At 36.2% G+C, this 20,562-nt stretch overlaps 1 protein-coding gene across 2 annotated transcripts in view; it reads left to right on the top strand.

Annotated features, from left to right (window-relative positions):
• RNF145 (ring finger protein 145) overlaps positions 1-20,562 on the top strand; it is a 51,841-nt gene that overhangs the window by 12,471 nt on the left and 18,808 nt on the right. For both annotated transcript variants that reach the window (XM_019028276.4, XM_063706904.1), the window contains exons 3-4: positions 2,605-2,713; positions 15,413-15,504. In XM_019028276.4, coding sequence (XP_018883821.1) covers positions 2,605-2,713; positions 15,413-15,504 — 201 coding nt within the window. The remainder of the gene's footprint in view (positions 1-2,604; positions 2,714-15,412; positions 15,505-20,562) is intronic.

The following is a 20,562-nucleotide window of genomic DNA, read 5'->3' as shown; positions in this document are numbered from 1 at the left end:
AAATAGATATTGAAGAATTTGAGAACCATTAGCTAAGTCTAAACTCTTGATTATTGTATTTAGGCTTTATATTGAGGCTTTAGCTGCTAGTTCTTTCAGCATCGTCTCCCAATCTTTCTGTTAACATCAAAGTCTAGTCTAATGTACAGAATTTACTGTCCCCTGAAAATTACGCTTTTATGGTTTTCATGCTTGCTGTTCTCTTTTCCTAGAATGTTTCCTTTTCTTCTTAGCCTGGTAAAGAACTATTCACCTTTTGAGATCCAAGTCAAGCTTAATCACTTAACCATAGCCCTTCTAATGTTCATTTATTATAGCATCAATTTTGTCTAATAATTACTTTTGTCCATGCTTATCTTTTCACTATATTATTATTCACATTAATTTTGGATCTTCCATGTCTAGGAATGCAAGTGGGTCATACTTTACACATAATAATGTTGATTGAATGACTGGATAATTGAAGGAAAGGATGAAATGAATATGTTTGATCTAGAAGATTTGGCCGCTGATTTTATATGTGATATATAGGAGAAAGAAAAGACAAGACTGTTCTGGAAAGGAAAATGACAGTTTCGTTAAAAGAGAGTTTAAGGAGAAGTTTCATGTAATAGACATTAGAAAATCCTTCAGCTACAATCAGTGGAAATGCTTAGTAACTATATTACATATCCTTTAAAATACCTCTAAAGTCATTTGAGGTGGGGGTTAACAAAATTGGGGAAATTATTTTAAGAAATAAAGAGCAAATAAAAATACTTATCTCTGGCTTTTGACGGACTGTCCTTGCAGTTAGGATGTGTAGGAAATCCTCAGTTCTGTTTCTTTAGTCCCAAGCATGCTCATGTTTTCTTAGCTTTTGGCATGATTGATTCAGCATGAGAGAGGCAATAGGGGATAAGTAGGAGTACCTGTGCCTTAATAAAGATTTGTAAATTAAGTGGAAGATGGTTATAGAAGAGTAGACTGGGTCCAGATTGTGTAAGACCAAGAATGTCAGGTTCATAACTTTTAGAGCAGGAGAATTGTCAAGTAAAAGTGATGGTGTTAGGAATATTACCCTGGTAATTAAGTATATCAGGGTGTCCAATCTTTTGGCTTCCCTGGACCACATTAGGAAAATAATTGTCTTGGGCCACACATAAAATATGCTAACACTAGTGATAGCTGATGAGCTTAAAATTGCAAAAAAAAAACACTCATAATATTTTAAGAAAGTTTATGAATTTGTGTTGGGCTGTATTCAAAGCCATCCTGGGCCACATGTAGCCCATGGGCCGTGGGTTGGACAAGCTTGAAGTATAGGGTATACAAAAATAGAGACTGAAAGAAGGATGGTAGTATACTGTGCATTGCAGAGCAGATTAGGATATGGGACATAGAGGTTGGAATGGAAGGGTAACACATGAGAGGAATTTATCAAGGAAGGCTCAGCAGGACTTGATGATAAGAGAGAAAAGATGACAGGTTTTGAGTCACTGAGTTACTTTGTTGAGGGAGGAGGTGGGGAGCACAGTTTGTACTTGTTGAATATGAGAACATTTAAGTGGAATATATCTCAGGTGTCATGAGATGGGATGTCTACTTAGACTAAGAAATAAGGATATGTTTTTGCCTGTATAATAAGTTATCAGTAACTTTGTTGATAACATTTCTAGAAGAGATGCTGATATTTGAAGTTACAAAATATGTTGTTTGCACTAGGTACTTTATATATAGAGAAAAACAGTTGTTTAGGAACCAAATTTCCAGTGTTTATTGGAAAGGGTGAAAAGAAGGGGAGAAGTTAGAGGGTAAGAGGAAATCCATATGAACAGAGCCAAAGAGTAACAACATTTTGATGGTCGTTGCCTGGATATTGGGGATCAAAAATAAGCAGGATGTCTTAGATGTGATAAGTAGGCAATCGTTGACTTCCAACTTTCTTTAGAGCAAACAAGTTAGGGGGGTTTGTAAAGGGATTGTAGATGGTAAAGAGATGAATAGATGCTTAGAAAATAGAGGCATTGGGTATAGATCTTTTCAAACATTTGACAGTGGAATGAGAAAAATAGTTAATAGGAAAAAAATCGCTGTGAAAAGAAGTTTATTTTTTTTTCTCAAGATGGGTAAAAGCCCTGCACATTCTTTGAAACAAAGGTAAGGAGTGATGTCAGGGGGAACGACTGAAAGTATAGGAGATAGAGAGTCTTCAGGGGTTGGAGAAATAAGGTCTTAAATCACATGGAAGGGGCAGCCTTGGAAAGAGACATTAAGACACCCAGTTTTTCCTCTGGGACTAGAAAGAAAGAGAGAATTGGCATAAAACAAGTAAGTTGATATCAAGGAAAGGTAGATGATGAAAGGAGTTGTGTTACACATTTGTGTGATATATTTGATTATTAGGTAGATAAATCTACAAAAGAAGTGAAAAACACAATATATTTTCAACAACAAAAAATCCATAGTGGTGTCACTATGCTAAACTTACTTTGGTAAGTATAATAAAAAACCTCAGAAAGTACTGAAACCTATTTGGAAAATTATTTGTCTCAAGCCCTTTCTTTTATTGTAATTAATTGGGAACTAAATTAAAATTGTATTTTATTTATCTTTCTGGTACAGGTTATATCTTAAGTGTGGTGCTGCTAACATTGCCCAGGCAGCATCTGGTTCAGCTTTATCTATATTTTTTGACTGCTCTGCTCCTCTATGCTGGACATCAAATTTCCAGGTAAGAATATGACCCCATTTTTGAAGTGTGTGATGGAATTTAAAGTTTTCTTTTGCCAATAAAATACTTTTCATGAACACTGTTAAGTAAAGCTAAGGCTTTGGTAGGTCCAAAACTGGTTTGATACTCATTTTCCAAATCTTACACAGGATTAATAGCTGGTTTATGCTGACATTTTATTTCTGCTTTTAAAAACAAGCTTAACATGAAACAAGCCTTAAGGTTATGTTTATAAAGATATCCTTGAACTGGCTGGGCGTGGTGGCTCACACCTGTAATCCCAGCGCTTTGGGAGGCGGGTGGATCACCTCAGGTCAGGAGTTCGGGACCAGCCTGGCCAACATGGTGAAACCTCGTCTCTACTAAAAATACAAAAATTAGCCGGGCATGGTGGCGGGCGCTGTAATCCCATCTACTCGGGAGGATATCCTTGAACTTTCCTGTATTGCCTGATAAAAGAATTTCTAAAGGTAGGCTGTAGGAGCATTTTAACAATTATGGACTTCATTACTTTAGGAAATCAATTTATGATGTATAAGAATCAGCATAAGATGCAGCCATGTGGAGTGAATGATTGATATACATTATCTTGTGAGGTTCATTGTATAGCTAACTTCTATCTCTTTAGCCATATTGTCTGTGTACCTAAGTCTGCTAGATCTAAATTTTAAGACTTGGGTCTGCCAATGAATATGAGCTTTCTACTTTGGAACAGAATGTTAAAATATAGGTGGACCAAAAGTTACACTATGAGGTAGTGGGTTGGAATATATTTTGGAGGTATAATTTCTTTTGAAACTTAAATTTTATGATTTTTGATAGAAAGGCATTTACCATATTAAAATATATTCCCAATTCTAAGAGGAGTGACCTTGCATATAGTACAAGCCATAATAAGAGTCTGAAACAGATTTTGGGGTAGTTGAAATTGAATCTTAAAAGTAGCATTTTTACATTATTAGAATTACATTGTTAAGTTTTTAAAAACATTAACTTTTTCTGGTTATAAAATTATGGTGCTCACTATAGACAATTTTTGGAAAATGCAGAAAATGTAAAGGCATTTAATAATCGTCTGAAATTATACCACCCAGAGATAGATGTGTTAATATTCTGGTACTTTCTTTCAGTTTTTAAAATACTGTTCAATTCTCACCGCTTCTGTGGATATGAAAGGATGAGAATAACTAAAATCACTGGGTTTTTCGCCCCTCTTGTTGAAACAGGACCACCAGTTCTCTTTAATGTTTTGTCTAATTGTTTCTCAAAGTCCCAGGGTGTTTCCCAGAAGCTTACTCTTCTTGCATTTTCCTCCTTTATTCCTTCCTGGTTGATTTTCTGTGCTCAAAATGGTGCCTGGAGGATGGTGTCTTACTCTTTAACTTCTGCCACCATCCTGCCCAGGGTAGGTCCTCTGATGTCAAAGTTGCAAAATCTGGAGCTGGCAGAGTAGTGTTGCATTTCTTGCAATCTTCACAATGTTTAAATCAAGCTGTGTTCCCTTCAAGAATGGAGACAGTGACATTCCCCATTTTGTATGACAGAAGTATGTAACTGTGTCTTAGACTCCTTCATGAAAACAACTTAGACCTTGTCCTGTAGCATCCCTCTCCATAGAGCCAAACTAGGAGTCCAAGCACCAATACTGACACAGACATGATGCGTTTCTCATCCTAGGACCACCAGCCCCCACACCTCACACAGTCTGTTCCTGCGGCCTTACCCCGATACCTCTGAGTCTCAGCTCAGGCTGAGGATGGAGACACTTTCCCATCTTTGCTTACTCTTTTGTAAACAAAAATTGTATCTATAGAGTGTAATGCAGTCATTAGGGTATACTGAGCTCTGGAGTAACTGTTCTGTTTTATAAATGTGTGCCTGGGCACTTATTTTTTGATAGATGGATGGTTTGGATAGGTTCAAATTCCAGGTTTTTTATTTACTGCTCCATAACCTTGCATGTCATTTCCCATAAGGATAAGCCTTAGTTTTTTCATGTTAAAGTGGTAATAAAATATCTTAAGGGGCTGTTGTAAGATCAAATAAGATAAGGTATATAAAGCTCTTACCACAGTTTCTGACATAGTAAGTACTTGGTGAATTCTTTTGTCTTGTTTTTATCACATAGCAATGTTTTGTGAGCATTTTCTCGTTGTTAATCTTTAAAAAATGATTTTTACATGGTATTTTATGTATAGCCATATAATATCTTTTTAGAGTTGATAGGATTTTGTTGATTAATTAAGAAAATATCAAGGTTGAAGGTAGACCTCTTAATATTGTTGCTTTTATTATAGCTGCAATTCTGGGTGAAAAACTGTGAGCCTGCCCTTTCTCATGGTTTTTCCATTTCCATTTGCATTTGTGGTGTAGTGATGGCTAAACCCATGTAGTTCTGTTTTTATCTACAGTGCTATGCTCCCTTGGTATCATGAGAGTTTGATTCTAGGACCTCCTGAGGATACCAAAATCTGTGGATGCTCAAATACTAATAGTATTTGCATGCAGCTTTTGCACACTCCCTTCCATGTACTTTAATTCATCTCTGGATTATTATAATACCTAATACAATGCAAATGCTATGTAAATAGTTTTTATACTATATTCTTCAGGGAAAAATGACAAAAAAAGTCTGTACATGTTTACTCCAATTGCAGTTTTTTTTTTTCTGAATATTTTTGATTCTTGGTTGGTTGAATCCACAGATGTGGAACCCAGTGAATATGGAGGGCTGACTGTATTACCAATCCAGGCATTTCTAGAGAGGTCAGGATTCTGATATATAAGGAAAAAGGGGACCTAAGTAGTTTCAGAGGTAAAGAAAGGATTTTTTCTGACCACCCTTGTGGCTTTTTGAGCTTTTTAGTTTCAGTTTATGAAAATGACTTTTTCTAATGTTTCAAGTTTATTTTCATAACTAGGAAATTAAAGCTTATTTTAAATAATAGAATTTTATTTTCTTTATTTTTATTTTATCTCTGCTCACTGCAACCTCTGCCTCCCAGGCTCAAGTGATTCTCCTGTCTCAGCCTCCTGAGTAGCTGGGACTACAGGCATGCGCCACCATGCCCAGCTAATTTTTTGTATTTTTAGTAGAGATGGGGTTTTACCATGTTGGCCAGGCTGGTCTTGAACTCCTGACCTCGTGATCTTCCCACCTTGGCCTCCCAAAGTGCTGAGATTACAGGCATGAACCATCGTGTCCAGCCTCAATAATAGGATTTTATTAAGTTTTAATAAAATTTTATAGTAGGCAAAAATACTTCCCATTCTTATTTCATTTTGATTTTTTTTATGTTCCTTTGGGATTTACAGATGAAAAAAAGGAAGTAGGCAAACAGCTAGGAAGGGCAATCCCAGACTTTAACTTGAATCCATGTTTTCACAATCTAGTTCATTCCACTTAGGTAGGCAGCATGGTTAGTAGAAAGGAAAATTAACTTTACAATCAGACTTGATACAAAATGTTTCCTTACCTAGTAAATATGTTACCTCAGCAAGTTACTTCTTTGAAATTGTAGACTAAGCTTGTCCAGCTCCTGGGCTGCGTGTGGCCCAGGATGGCTTTGAATGCAGCCCAACAAAAATTCGTGAACTTTCTTAAAACATGAGATATTTTTTGCCTTTTTTTTTTTTTTTTCTCATCAGCTGTTGTGTGTTTTATGTGTGGCCCAAGACAGTTCTTCTTCTTCCAGTTAGGCTCAGGGAAACCGAAAGACTGGATACCCCTTCGTAGACAATGCCATCTTATGGAGTTTGTTTTGATATAAAATGAATGAACTTCAAGATATGGCATATTTTAGTATTAATATTTTCCTCTTAGTATAATTTATACTATATGATAGTATCTCACAAAAGGGTAGTAAAGATGTGCTATCCTTGAATTATTCATAACATATCACAGTTAATAAATACCAATGTTTGCATATGTAACATTTGTAAGACATTGAGGTTGAAGGTTTTAGTTTTAAAAAAATAATGGTTCAGATTTCTGTGGAGCTTCATAACCAAGTATCTTTTTTTTTTTTTTTTGAGATGGTTGTCCCTGTGTCACCAAGGTTGCAGTGGAGTGGTGCAGTCATTGCTCACTGTAGCCTTGAACTCAAGCACTTCTCCCACCTCAGCCTCTTGAATAGCTGGGACTACAGGTGTACGCCACCATGCCTAGCTAATTAAAAAAATATTTTTTTGTAGAGATGGGTTTCTTGCTGTGTTGCCCAGACTGATCTTGAACTCCTGCCCTCAAGATATCCTCCTGCCTCAGCCTCCCAAAGCTTTGGGGTTACAGGTATGAGTCACTGTGCCTGGCCCCAGGTATTTTTTTTTTAAATAACAACTTTATTGAGATAGTCACATACCTGATTAAAGTATATAGCTCAAGGGCCTTGTATGGTGGCTCACACTTGTAATCCCAGCATTTTGGGAGGCCAAGGCAGGCGGATTGCTTGAGCTCAAGAGTTGGAGACCAGCCTGGGCAACATGGTGAAACCCCTTCTCTACAAAAAATTAACTGGGTGTGGTGGCATGCACTTTTAGTCCCAGCTACTTGGGAGGCTGAGGTGGAGGATCGATTGAGCCTGGGAGGTTGAGGCTACAGTGAGCTGGGATTGTGCCACTGCACTCCAGCCTGGTGACAGAACAAGACCCTGTTTGACAGAACAAGCTGTATATATGTATACAGCTCAGTGGTTTGTAGTACATTCACAGAGTTGTGCAAAACATCATCAAAATTTATTTTAGATTTTCATCACCCCAGAAAGAAACTTCATACCCATTAGCAGTCATTGTCTATTTCCCACCACCCTCCCTGCCCCCAGCCCTTGGCAACTGTCAGTCTATCACCTGTCTTTTTTTATTGACCTGTTCTGGATATTTTATATGCACTGAATTTCACTTAGCATGGTTTCAAGATTCATGCATGTTGCAGCATGTGTTGGTACTTACTTTCTTTTTCTGTCCATATTCCATTGTATGGATGTATGTCACATTTTGTTTATACATCCAATTATCTTTTGATGGGCGCTTGGATTGTTTCTATGTTTTAGCTATTATGAATAATGTTATGACAATTCACGTACAGGTTTTTGTGTAGACAAATGTTTTATTTTCCTTGGACAAATACCTCGGAGTGGAATTGCTGAATTATGTGGTGCCTATATTTAACCTTTTGAGAAACTGCCAGACTGTTAAAATGGCTGCAGTGTTTCACATTTCTACCAGCAGTGTATGAGGCTTCCAATTTGTCTACATTCTTGCCAGCACCCATTGTTGTCCTTTTTAGTGGAGCCATTACAGTGAGTGTGAAGAGGTATTTCATTGTGCTTTAGATTTTCATTTCCCTGATGGCTAATGAAGTTGAACATCTTTACATGTGTTCATTGACCGTGTGTAAATATTGGAAAAATGTTTATTCACATCCTTTGCTCAGTATTTAATTGGGTTATTTGTCTTTTTCTTGCTAAGTTGTAGGAGTTCTTTATATATTCTAGATACAAGTCCCTTATCAGATCTATGATTTGCAAATATATACAAGTCCCTTATCAGATCTATGATTTGCAAATATATACAAGTCCCTTATCAGATCTATGATTTGCAAATATATACAAGTCCCTTATCAGATCTATGATTTGCAAATATATACAAGTCCCTTATCAGATCTATAATTTACAAATATATTCTTCCATTCACTGCAATCTAGTTATATCAAGGTATAGTTTATTACGCTCCTGAGAAGGAGAATCAGCACTTATAATAATTTTAACAATTAATTTCGTACTTAAAAAACTGGCTATATCCAGCCTTATTGGAAACAAAAAAAAAAATTTAAAAACTAGCTTATAGAAAAAGACATTTGCAAATATTAATTTTCTAAGTTGAAAATTTCATAAACTTTTGAAAAGTTGGGTTTCTGTTTTCCTTTATGTGTATTTACATAATGAAACTTATTATCCTGAAATGACTAAAAACTTGTTTAGAATATGTCTATAGAATGGCTGTAGCTTGCAGTTTGGAAGAATTAAATGTCAGAGATTCATGGGTTCAGTCAATGTCATATAAATATTTAATATTGATATTCTAATTGAACTTAACAGAATTTGGTAAATGTCAGTTTAAAATTTTTAAAATTACTAAGCTCTTCCTTGGTGTTTTCAGGGATGTAGGGAATGTATTTTTCTAGTGCTAATCCGTATAGAAAATTAAGACTATCCAAAACTAAGGGGGAAAAAAGAAAAACCATACACTGATACTACTATTCCTGTGAGAGTGTGGTGGTCATTCCTGTGAGGGTGTGGTCACATCTACAGATGGATGTTTTTTCTAAAATTTCTAAACTCCAGTATTTTTTTTTTTTTTTGAGACAGAGTCTTGCTCTGTTGCCCAGGCTGGAGTGCAGTGGCACGATCTCGGCTCATGGCTCACTGCAAGCTCCGCCTCCTGGGTTCACGCCATTCTCCTGCCTCAGCCTCCCGAGTAGCTGGGACTACAGGCACCTGCCACCATGCCCAGCTAATTTTTTGTGTTTTTTTTTAGTAGAGATGGGGTTTCACCATGTTAGCCAGGATCGTCTCAATCTCCTGACCTTGTGATCCGCCCGCCTTGGCCTTCCAAAGTGCTGGGATTACAGGCATGAGCCACTGTGCCTGGCCCAGTATTCTTAAATTCCTTGTTTTATTGTTAGATTTATGAACCAACATATTGGATTTGTGTGTCTGTGACTTGAATTAAGAGCCCAGTAGAACTGGCTTTCAAAAGAAGGAAGTAATACTGTTTTCATTCTGGCTCTTCAGTGTGTAAGTATGGTTTCAAATGTAAAAATTTCCCCAAGAGTGACTTATGTGTAAACTATGGATAATTAGCTCTCCATTTTATGATGACTTGCATAATTCAAAGTTGTAGATTGGGGCTGCTCTTTCTCAGGGATACTAGTATTTTGGGCAGGGTATGCATTGCTACGGAAGCTGTCCTGTGCATTATAGGATGTTGACAACACTCTGTCTACCCACTAGACCCCAGTGACACCCTCTTCCCAGCAAATATGACAACCAAAAAGTGTCCCTAGACATTGTCACATGCTGTCTCTGAGGAACAAAACTGTCCTCAGTTAAGAACTACTATAGATAGGCCAGGCGCGGTGGCACACGCCTCTAATCCCAGCACTTTGGGAGGTTGAGGCGGGTGAATCACAAGGTCAGGCGTTCGAGACCAGCCTGGCCAACATAGTGAAACCCCGTATCTACTAAAAATAAAAAAAATTAGCCGGGCATGGTGGCAGGCACCTATAATCTAAGCTACTCAGGATACTGAGGCAGGAGAATCGCTTGAACCTGGAAGGCAGAGGTTGCAGTGAGCTGAGATCGTGCCATTGCACTCCAGCCCAGGCAACAGTGTGAGACTATCTCAAAAAAAATTTTTTTTTTCTTTAAAAAAAAAAACTAGATAAATTGTTTTTTGTTTGTTTGTTTTTTGAGATGGAGTTTTGCTCTTGTTGCCCAGGCTGGAGTGCAATGGCGTGATCTTGGCTCACTGCAACCTCCACCTCCTGGGTTCAAGTGATTCTCCTGCCTCAGCCTCCCAAGTAGCTGGGATTACAGGTGCCCACCACCACGCCTGGCTAATTTTTTGTATTTTTAGTATAGACAGGCTTTCACCATGTTGGCCAGGCTGTTCTTGAACTCCTGACCTCAGGTGATCTGCCCACGTTGGCCTCCCAAAGTGCTGGGATTACAGGCATGAGCTACCACGCCCAACTGTTTTGTTTTTGTTTTGAGATGGAGTCTTGCTCTATTGCCCAGGCTGGAGTGCAATGGTGCAATCTTGGCTCACTGCAACCTCCGCCTCCAGGGCTCAAGTGATTCTCCTGCCTCAGCCTCCCAAGTAGCTTGGATTGTTAAAATGAGTATTACCATTTATATTCTAAACTTAATTTTGACAGGAATAAAATTGACCAGTTTCACTGTTTGACATGTTTTCTGCTTTTCAACATTATCAAATACAGGCACTCAATATCTAGGAGGCCAGAAAGAAACTAAAGAAAGGGTATCAACAGTTTAAATAAACTCTGGGTAAATGAATTATTCAACCGCTAGCGCAGTGCTGAGGGTATGGTAGGTATGTTTGTGTGCGTGTATGTGTGTTTAGTAGGCATATAAGGAAATACAGGTATTTGAACATCTGAGATTTCTTGTACCAAGTGGTGCTTCTTGTTGCCCATATTGCAAAAGATAACTTGGCACACCTCTTTTGTGTGAAAACAGGTTAGGTTTCTTTGGAATTAACGTTGTTTGAAAGCTTTAAGTAAATAGCCAGAATGTACAAGTTGTTCCTAGGTTGTCCAGTGTCTGAGTCAGGTTGCTGAAGAGACTGTTAGAATAAAGGTCTTTAATTAGCTGAAGTGGTAAGCTACTAGGTTTTGTTCTTGGCACCCATTTATTTTTTGTAACATGTATACTTCTCTTTATAAGCAAGAATTTTTCTAATTGCAAGCTCTGAGGCCCTTTTCTTTTTCTTTCTTTCTTTTTTTTTGAGACAGAGTCTCACTCTGACCCAGGCTGGAGTGCAGTGGTGCAATCTTGGCTCACTGCAACCCCTGCCCCTACCAGGTCCACACAATTCTCCCACCTCAGCCTCCCAAGTAGCCGGGACTATAGGCATTACCACGCCTGGCTAATTGTTGTATTTTTTGTTTTGTAGAGTCGGAGTTTCACCGTGTTGTCCAGGCTGCTCTCGAACTCCTGGGCTCAAGTGAGCCGCCTGCCTCGGCCTTCCAAAGTGCTGGGATTACAGGCTTGAGCTACCATGCCCGGAGGCCCTTTTCATAGATCTTGTACATTCCTCGTGGCCCCAGTTTGAGTTAAAAGAGGGGAGGCTGTTATACAGGACTAGGGAAGTAGATTTTTCAGTTTATTAGTGCCTTGGGGTGATTATCAGCCTTCCACAAGTGAAAAAACATTTAAGAAGGAAAATATTTTATTCAGTTATAAGTAGATTGGCAGGAATTCTTGTTTCTGAAGATATTAAAACATTCTACCTTTTAAGTCTTCTGAAGTGAAAAATTGTAATGCTTCTCTTGAATAGCTCACCTGAGTCTTAAGAGAATCATATGTTGTTGTTAAAAGTTAGAATTTTATGACTCTTGCCTTGAACTAATTTTTCACCTAAAATGACTCATGGAATTTTGGATAATTCCCACTTTGGATCCTTCTTATTTAGGCTTACTGTCTTGTTTTTCTTATGTTGTGAATGAGCATCCCTGTTAGGACTGATTTACCAAGAATTCTCAATGCCAGCATGAGATACCTGGAATTTGTGCATAAGTAAGATATAGAGATTTTTGTTAACACTGATTCTTATTTCAGTTCTTCTCTACAGTTTGGGATGGGATGCCCAGATCCTCCTTTTAGAAGTGACGGCTCCATAGTGGTTGTGTGGCATACTAGGTAGTTTAGCTGTCACCAAAACCACTGCCTTGGCTCTGGCATGCTAAGCTGAGCTGGCCTAAAGAGAGAGTCTGCAGGCTTTCTAGGCCTGGCTGTTTTTACTGAGGTGGGGCTTTTTGGTGAGTCAGCCAAATGGAGGATTTTGGAGGACTGTATTGAAAGAGAGGAATCGAGCAAAGGGGAAACGTTCTAAGGGGCCTAGGGATGATACTAATTTTGAGGCTATGATGAATGATACAGACTTAAGTTGAACAGGAATGTGGGGGGCAGTACAGTATTGGAGAGCTAATCCTGGGATCCTAGAGGAGGACAAAGTAAGGAGAGCAAGTGGGAGGAAACCACTTAACATCAGGGCTGTCATTGTGGCCTAAAGGTTGATTATTTATTCTTCTGGAATGCAGCCCTCCCTTAAGGTCCTATAATCACAGCAAATTGCAAAGTAATGAGTATAGAGAAAGCAAAAATAATTAAAAAGAAAATAATGGAAAGGATTACAAAGTTAAGAGAAGGCTTAAAAAAGGAATGAAATATAGGGTTGGATAAAAGAAAAGGAAATAGTTAAAACCTTTTATAATAACCATATGAAATAGGAGAAGTAAAATAAATAGTATTTAAGATAAAAAAGTAAAAGGCAGATAGAAATATTATTAGTTAAATGAAAAAGTTAGAACCTAGAAATAGAGAATAAAAGATGTAATTTTTAAATATGCTGTGAATTTAAAATCTTTTTATGTATCAATAAAAAAGACGTTAAAATCCTCACAGCATTCTGTATTTTTTCTTACAGCACTGATCATCATCATAATTAAATAATTATAGGACTAAGTATTTATCTCCCCTCCCTATTTGTAAGTTGCATGCTAGTATGGACTGTGCAGTATTAGCAGAGTCTAGCAGAGTGCCAGCACTTATGTATTCAGTAATTTCTTTTTGAGTTAAAAAGCAACAGAGAATGTTAGTTATCCCTAGAAATTTTGTTGTGTGAAATTAGAATTTAAGGTAAGAAACTCTAAAGAAAGACAAAGTTTTTAAAAAGAGGATAAACTAACGTAGGCTATGAAAAAATGCAGAACAATTAACAAATGTCTCAGCAATCAAATTCTAGCATAATGTTTAGTTTGCTGAGCTTTATTATAAAATATCAATAATATGTAACAAAACCAAACAGTGGAAAGAAAACATGGTAGGGACCTCAATTCTTCTGTCTTTTCTTGTCCCTCACAAAGAGACACTTGGGACTGAGGCCCTTCTGGGGCACTTTGTGGCTTTCTCCTTGGGGATAGTGCTCTTGGAGCTGACCTCTCTCCCTTTTCTAATGTAAAATTTGTATAACATAAAATTAATCATTTTAAAGTGAGCAGTTCAGTGGCATATAGTATATTCATAATGTTGTGCAGCTGTCACCTTTATCTAATTCTAAAACATTTTTGTCACCCAAAACAAAACTCAGTACTCATTAAGCCATTACTCTCATCTCCCCTTCTCCCCAGCCCTGGGCAACCACCAATCTGTGTTTTGTCTGTATGGATTTTTCCTGGCCCCTGTTTAAACTGTATCCATTGGAGAGAGATATGCTATGACCAAAAAGAAATTATTGGGCTTTAAAGGTCTGGATAGTACTGACACTCAGAGTTATATCTCTTTTAGGTATAAATTTATTTTTCAAATAGCATTTTAAAATACTTTGTATTAATACTATTTATATATGCATTTTGTTCTAATTTCATAATTCTTTTAATTTTTTAGTTTTCTAACTATGTAATTCCATTGATGGTTACCTATAATAATCAGATATTTATGTGTTATTTGCATTTGTGTCTTTCTACATGAAAACAGGGTTACTCAATATTGCACAATTGACATTTTGGACTGGATAATTTTTTGTTCTAGGGGCTAGCCTTTGCACTGAGGAATATTTAGCAGCATCTTTGGCCTTTACACACTAGGTGCTAGTAATACCTCTCCCCAGTTGTGACAACCAAAAATGTTTCCAGAGGTTGTAGAATATCCCCTCAGGAGCAAAATTGCCCCTTAGTTGACAACCACTGCATTACAATAATTCTTCCTGAGAATTTGGCTTTCTCTTTCAGTAGAGACAATTAATACATTATGTGTTAGAAACCGTCATCTAAGAGTGATAAAGGAGAGTTGCTAGATCACCCATATAACTTAGTCATGCATTTTTATAATCTCAGAAACTGTTTTAATTCTTTTAACAATTTTTAGTTTTAAGTTTTGATTCTTTTTTGGAAATACCCTTCCGGCTGATTGTGTAAGGGTCTTTCCTTGTTTGGCTATGCAGTGCTAAAGGAATTCCACTTGATTGCCTAATGGGAAGTCATTTCATGGAAAAAGTAAATACAGCCATATGAGTTTGTTTGGAAATACTTGAAATGTTCTCTTTTAAATACAATGAATAAAGCATTAAAAGTTGAAAAAAAAAGGGAAGAATTTTTTTACACAAACTTCCCTTCTTTGGTGCCAAAAATACTTTAGACAAACTGTCTTCCAGTACTCCCATTTAACTTACTGATAATAAACTAAATTCTCCCTGGTTGTGCTTCCTGCCTGTTTTCTGAGTGTGTAAAGGCTCTTTGGTTATTACTTAAAGCTTACTATTTCTCAGTAGTCACACGTTAAATGAGTTAAATTTTAAAAGGAATATTTTGTTTGATCTAAAATTTGCTTCAAAGTAAATATGTAGCCTACTTAAATATTATAATTATCTTAGATTTCATATAGAGTTGAAAATGATAATTTTTAAGGATTGTACTCCTATCCCCCAGTTTTCTAACTAGTTTGTGGTTCTACTTGGGACTAATAAAATAAAATCGGGGCCAAAACTTTGAGGGAAATAAGATGAGGGTGGGGTGATGGTGGTGGAAGATAGCCAAAAGAGGAGATGTTTAGTGTAATATCACTAGATATGATTGGTTAGTGTAGTAGAGTTGAGAGAGATCACCTCTCAATTGGGTTTTTACTGGGCATAAAATATTTAATAAGGCCATGCAAAGAAAGAAAATTTCATAATGTGGAGCTTTGGCAGCTTTCTCGGTATGGTAAAATTCCGTTTCAATAAGTTGTGTCTGTTTCTAGTGCACAGAAAACAGAGATGAAGGCCATTTATATATAATTCTTCATATCTAAATTTTTCCTTAGATATGGAAAGGGGTATCATTAACATAATATGCTTTTATAAGCATATTGTGATTCTGCTAGGAATGTATCTAATATATACATTCTAATCAATTTTCTTATTTAGGGACTATGTTCGGAGTGAACTGGAGTTTGCCTATGAGGGACCAATGTATTTAGAACCTCTCTCTATGAATCGGTTTACCACAGCCTTAATAGGTAAGTATTATAAAAGAATTAAAGTGTAGGTAGGAACCGACCAGTCTTACTAACTTATAAAATTCATGCATACTCATTTTTTTTTAAAACGGAATTCTCAAAAGTGATTCATGGGGACTTTTCCCACATATAACCATTGTTTAGTGGTTTTTTTTTTTTTAAGTCTTCTTTTCCCCATGTATAGATTATGTATTTATAGTCATATTGTACATAGTGCACAGTTGCTTGTGTTTTTTAAAGGGTTTTTTAAGTATTTGAGAAGATTAATTTTTAAATAGAGCTAATTATTACTTTGAAAGATTAAAATGAAACACGTAGTATCTTAAATTTACTTATTGCTGTTGAAAGCCATGACCTTTTTGTCAAAAATAAATGTCCGGAAACATCAAGAACTTGAGATGATTGACATATTCAGGTAGCAGAATGTTAAGAATAGAAGTGTTGGCTAAGGCCTAAAAACAATATAGATACAATTTAAAGTGAAGTACCAGACCCCCGCTACCAGAGTGTACCATGCCAAAATGAAAAAAGGAAGTGAGAGAAAACCTGTTTTGTGACTTTGAAACTCACCCATGTAGAAGGTGTTAAAAGGCCTAATATTAGAGATTAGAGGAGGATTTCTTCAGAGAGAACTCTTTTTTTCTGAAATACTTCCCCAGCCCTTTACACTAGAGGATTCACTGGGGGACCATTTGGGGAGTTATGTGTCTTGTGTGGTGAAGGGGGGAATGCTGTGGACTGGTGTCTGACTCACCCTGGAACATCTTTTTTTTTGAGTTACACTTTTATTTTTATTTTCTTATATTAAAAAACTTTTTTTTTTTTTTTTTTTTTTGAGACACAGTCTTGCTCTGTCACCCAGGCTGGGAAAACATTTTTTAAATAGGTTTCTGGGGGAACACATGGTGTTTGGTTACATGGACAAGCTCTTTAGCAGTGATTTCTGATATTTTGGTGCATCCATCACCTGAGGAGTGTACACTGTACCCAATGTGCAGTCTTTTATCCTTCACCCACCTCTCACCTTTCCAGGAGGCCAGAATTCCACTATATCATTCTTGTGCCTTTTCAGCCTGCAAAATCTAAAACTACATTGTCCAAAACTAGCCACATGTGGCTGGTAAGCACTTGCAGTGTGGTGAATTGAGATTAAGATGTGCTGTACGTGTAAAGCACATACTCAATTTTGAAGACTTGGTACAAACCAGGTTAACTTTTAATACGTCTTGTTAACTTTTAATATAGATTGAATGTCTATATGATGATGTTTAGGATATGTTAGGTTATATAAAATATATTGTTGATTTCACTTGTTTCTTTTTACTTTTTGAAATGACACTAATAGAAAATTTAAAATTATATTTGGCTTACATTATAATTCTAATCTGATATAAAGGACTAGCAATAGACTAGTTGCTTGTTGAGTGTTTTGACTGTGGAATGAAAATGCCTTATAGGGTTTTCCTGTATCTTCTGATACAGGAAATTGTAGAGCAAAGTTTCTTGTGAACTAGACAGTGGCCCCGAAAGTCTGTGTAGGATTTTCTTAGGTCCTGTTCAAGAAGGCCTTTTAGATGGATGAGAACACCTCAACAGGGATTGACCTTCCAGATTCCCAGGAGCTGAGAAAAGAGCCAAAAATGGCCAGCTGAGGGTGTATACCAAGCATCAAGGGTACTGCTGCAGGTGAGAGAGCCACAGTGATAGGAACGGTTTCAGAAGAACCCATAAAAGGGTCCAGGGGAAAATAAATCAGTTTTAGATACCTCAAGTCTAGGAAGCACCAGTAACAACCACATCATTGTAAGAGTCCAGTTAAGTAGGAACCTGCCTACTTCCCTCCCTCTCCTTCTTCCCTACCCACTTCGATCCTTGGTAAGTCAGAGAGAGAGGGAGAAGTGCTAGGTCAAAAAAGAGAAAGAAGCTAGCCACAACCTCCCCACCTTCTCTCCCAATTGCAGGTTTTCTATCTTAAAGCATAAAGGTCAAAATTAATGCTTTCCCTAGAATGCCTGAACTCTAGAGTAAGGGAGAAGTCTCAACTTTAAATCTGTTTGAAAGTTTCAGTTATTATTAAATTGAGACAGTAACCTAAGCTAGAGTAGAAAAGTTATGGGACTTGCCTTGGATTTTATCTAGGGGCAGAAAACCACTAATCTCCACAGAGTGGATTTTAAAAGACAGCAGAGGACAAAAATAATGTTGCTTTATAACTATCATTATGAGTTGGCATATTTATTAACAGTAACATTCCATAATGAAAATATTTGCCAAGTTAGAAAGCTTGTAAAGTTTTAGTTTATGATGCATATACTTGTATTATAAATATGAAGCATATTTCTTAAAACTCTTCTTATCAGTGGCCATGGTCTTCTGTTTACTTAACTAAGATTCAACTTTCCAAAGTCCATAAACTATTAAGGAGCATGTTTTCTTCCAACTTAGATTTTAAAATAATTTTCTGGTGTTTTTCTTCATTTCAGTAACAAACTTTTTTGAAAAACTAGGTAATTTTAATATGCCATGATTTCTTAGGGTTGCCAACTTCTTGGAGATATTTCTAATAGTGGAATCCTGAAATCTAAAGAGTATATTGGGATTTTGGTTTATGCAGAGTTAAAAGTTGAAATAGGCAAATCAGAAGACAAACAACTTATTCTTTTGGAACTTCAGGGGAAATTCCACTAACAATATGACTCCTTCCTTCTTTTACCTCAGCAGGAGTAGTCTTCTCTTAAATATGCCATATGAGTCATATTCTTCTATGAAAGAAGATAAAAGGAGCCTGTAACCCCAGCACTGAGCACCACATGTGCTGGCATAGACTTAAGGGAATTTTCAGAGCTTAGAGGAAGTTTACATGGTGCTCAACAAGGACATTTAAGTTTCATAGCTATAAACACAGTGGAAGCCAGATCATTTGGTGGCCTCTTGTTTTCTATATAATTAGGAGTTTTTCTTTTCTTTATGCCTTTATGATTATTTTTCACATTACTTTAGTATCAGTTTTTTAAAGGCCAAAATTAATGCTTTGTGAGATAAAATACCGTATGTGTTTATGACATAGTAGATTGTTGTAAGTGTTTGGTCTTATGTAAAAATGGTTGACATTTTTGTGTTTTTCTAACACAAATTGAATTTTCCTTATTCAAAATGCTTGGCACCAGAAGTGTTTTGGATTTCTGATTTTTTTACATTTTGGAATATCTGCATTATATTACTGTTTGGAAATCCTTAATCCCAAAATCTGAAATCCAAAATACTCCAATGAGCATTTTCTTGGAGCATAATGTTAGATTTTAGGGCATTTTGGATTTTAGATTTTTGGATTAGGAATATTCAACATGTATATGGATAGAATACAAACAAGTCCCAAATTTTCATTTTGGTTTTCATTGACAAGAAGTGAGAGAATATGATTAATGATTCTAAATTAATCTGGAAAATAACATTCAGTAATCTCCAAGAAATTCTGAAAGGAGCAATGAGAGAGGACTTGTCCAATCAATATGATGGAGCAGGGTGGTACCATCATTAGAATAGATCACTGAAAACAAAAAGTAACAAGTTCTTATATAGACCTAAATATGTAAAAGATTTTGGAGTTTACTACAGTGGCATTTCAAATTAATGAGAAAGGAATGGATGATTCCAGTAGCCAGTTTTGAGATAACCAACTAAACATGTACAAAAAACAAACTTCGATCTTTATTTTCTTATTCCACAATAAATCAAATGTATTAATTTTTAAGTTAAAATTAAAAATTAGCTAAAAATTACTAAAAGAAAATACAGCTATTTGTATAATCTTGAGTGGGGTAGCCATGTAATAAGCCATGGCACTAAAAGTGGGTACCATTAAGAAAAAAAATGGTTTGACTATTTTCAATACATACTTTTATAAGAGAATAAAGTTATTTAAAATATTAAGACAAGGGACATATTAGAAAAATGCAATCATGTGACTAAGGATTACTATTTCAATCAGGCAGTAGGATACGTATTCTAGCAGAAAAATGGGCAAAGAATGTGAACATTTCACCAAATAATTGCAAATGTTTTTATATACTTACTGATAATGTTCTGTGCTGCTAGTAACCAACAAAATGCCAATTTAAAAAATTTGGGAAATATTCCCTGTTCTTCCCATCTCTAAATTATACTCACTATGGCAAGTTAATAGAAAAATGGCCACATTATACATTGGTAAATTGTTGCTGGAGGGCAGTCTTGACAGTGTGTCAAAGTCTTTAAAAATGTTTTTTTCTGATTCAGTAATTCCTAGCCTAAGAGAATATTAGGAAACGTGTTCCAAGTAGTTTATACAAGGATGTCATAATGTAAAAGCTTATTCATACAAAGCATTTTATAATTATGGAATATTTGGAAAGGGCTAAATGCAAATATCATGTCACATACATTCAGTGTACCCCAGGGTGTTCTTAGGACTACCTTTGGGTTGTGGGGTTATAAGAGACTGAGAGTTTCCCATTTTGTTCTTTGTATTTCTGTGTTTAATATAATGATCATGCGTAATCCCCAGTGAGAAGAATTTATTTAGTTTTTAGTTTTAACTTATGATTTAGTTATTTGGGGCAGTTTACTTGGCCCTCCAAAAATAAAGATTAAAAAATTATCAGAACAAATATTGTTGCAGTATGATCTTGAACAAGTAATTATATCTCTTGGATTTTATGCTTTCACCTATAGACCAGAACAGTTAAATATTGAGTACCTTTGGAAAAGAAGCTATGTATAAACATTGGCAACTGAATTGTCACAATACTGAATTAGACATTGTTTAAAGTTTTCTTCATATTACACATGACATCACAGACGACCAGTGGAGATTTATGCTGCTCTTTCCAGATCAGCCCTACAGAATTAGTATTCAAAATTCACAGAACATGTGAATATGTAATTATAGTCAGATGAAGTTTAAGTTTGATTTAAAATATTATCTACGAGATTTTAGTTAGACTTCTTCAAAAGTTGTGTTATTATCCTTATCAACAGTGTTTTTTGTTTGTTTTTATTTTGTGGATGCCAAATACTCAA

Source organism: Gorilla gorilla, chromosome 4, assembly GCF_029281585.2.
Source record: "Gorilla gorilla gorilla isolate KB3781 chromosome 4, NHGRI_mGorGor1-v2.1_pri, whole genome shotgun sequence".
Lineage (NCBI taxonomy): Eukaryota > Metazoa > Chordata > Mammalia > Primates > Hominidae > Gorilla > Gorilla gorilla.
This window is presented reverse-complemented; position numbering and strand designations above follow the sequence as displayed.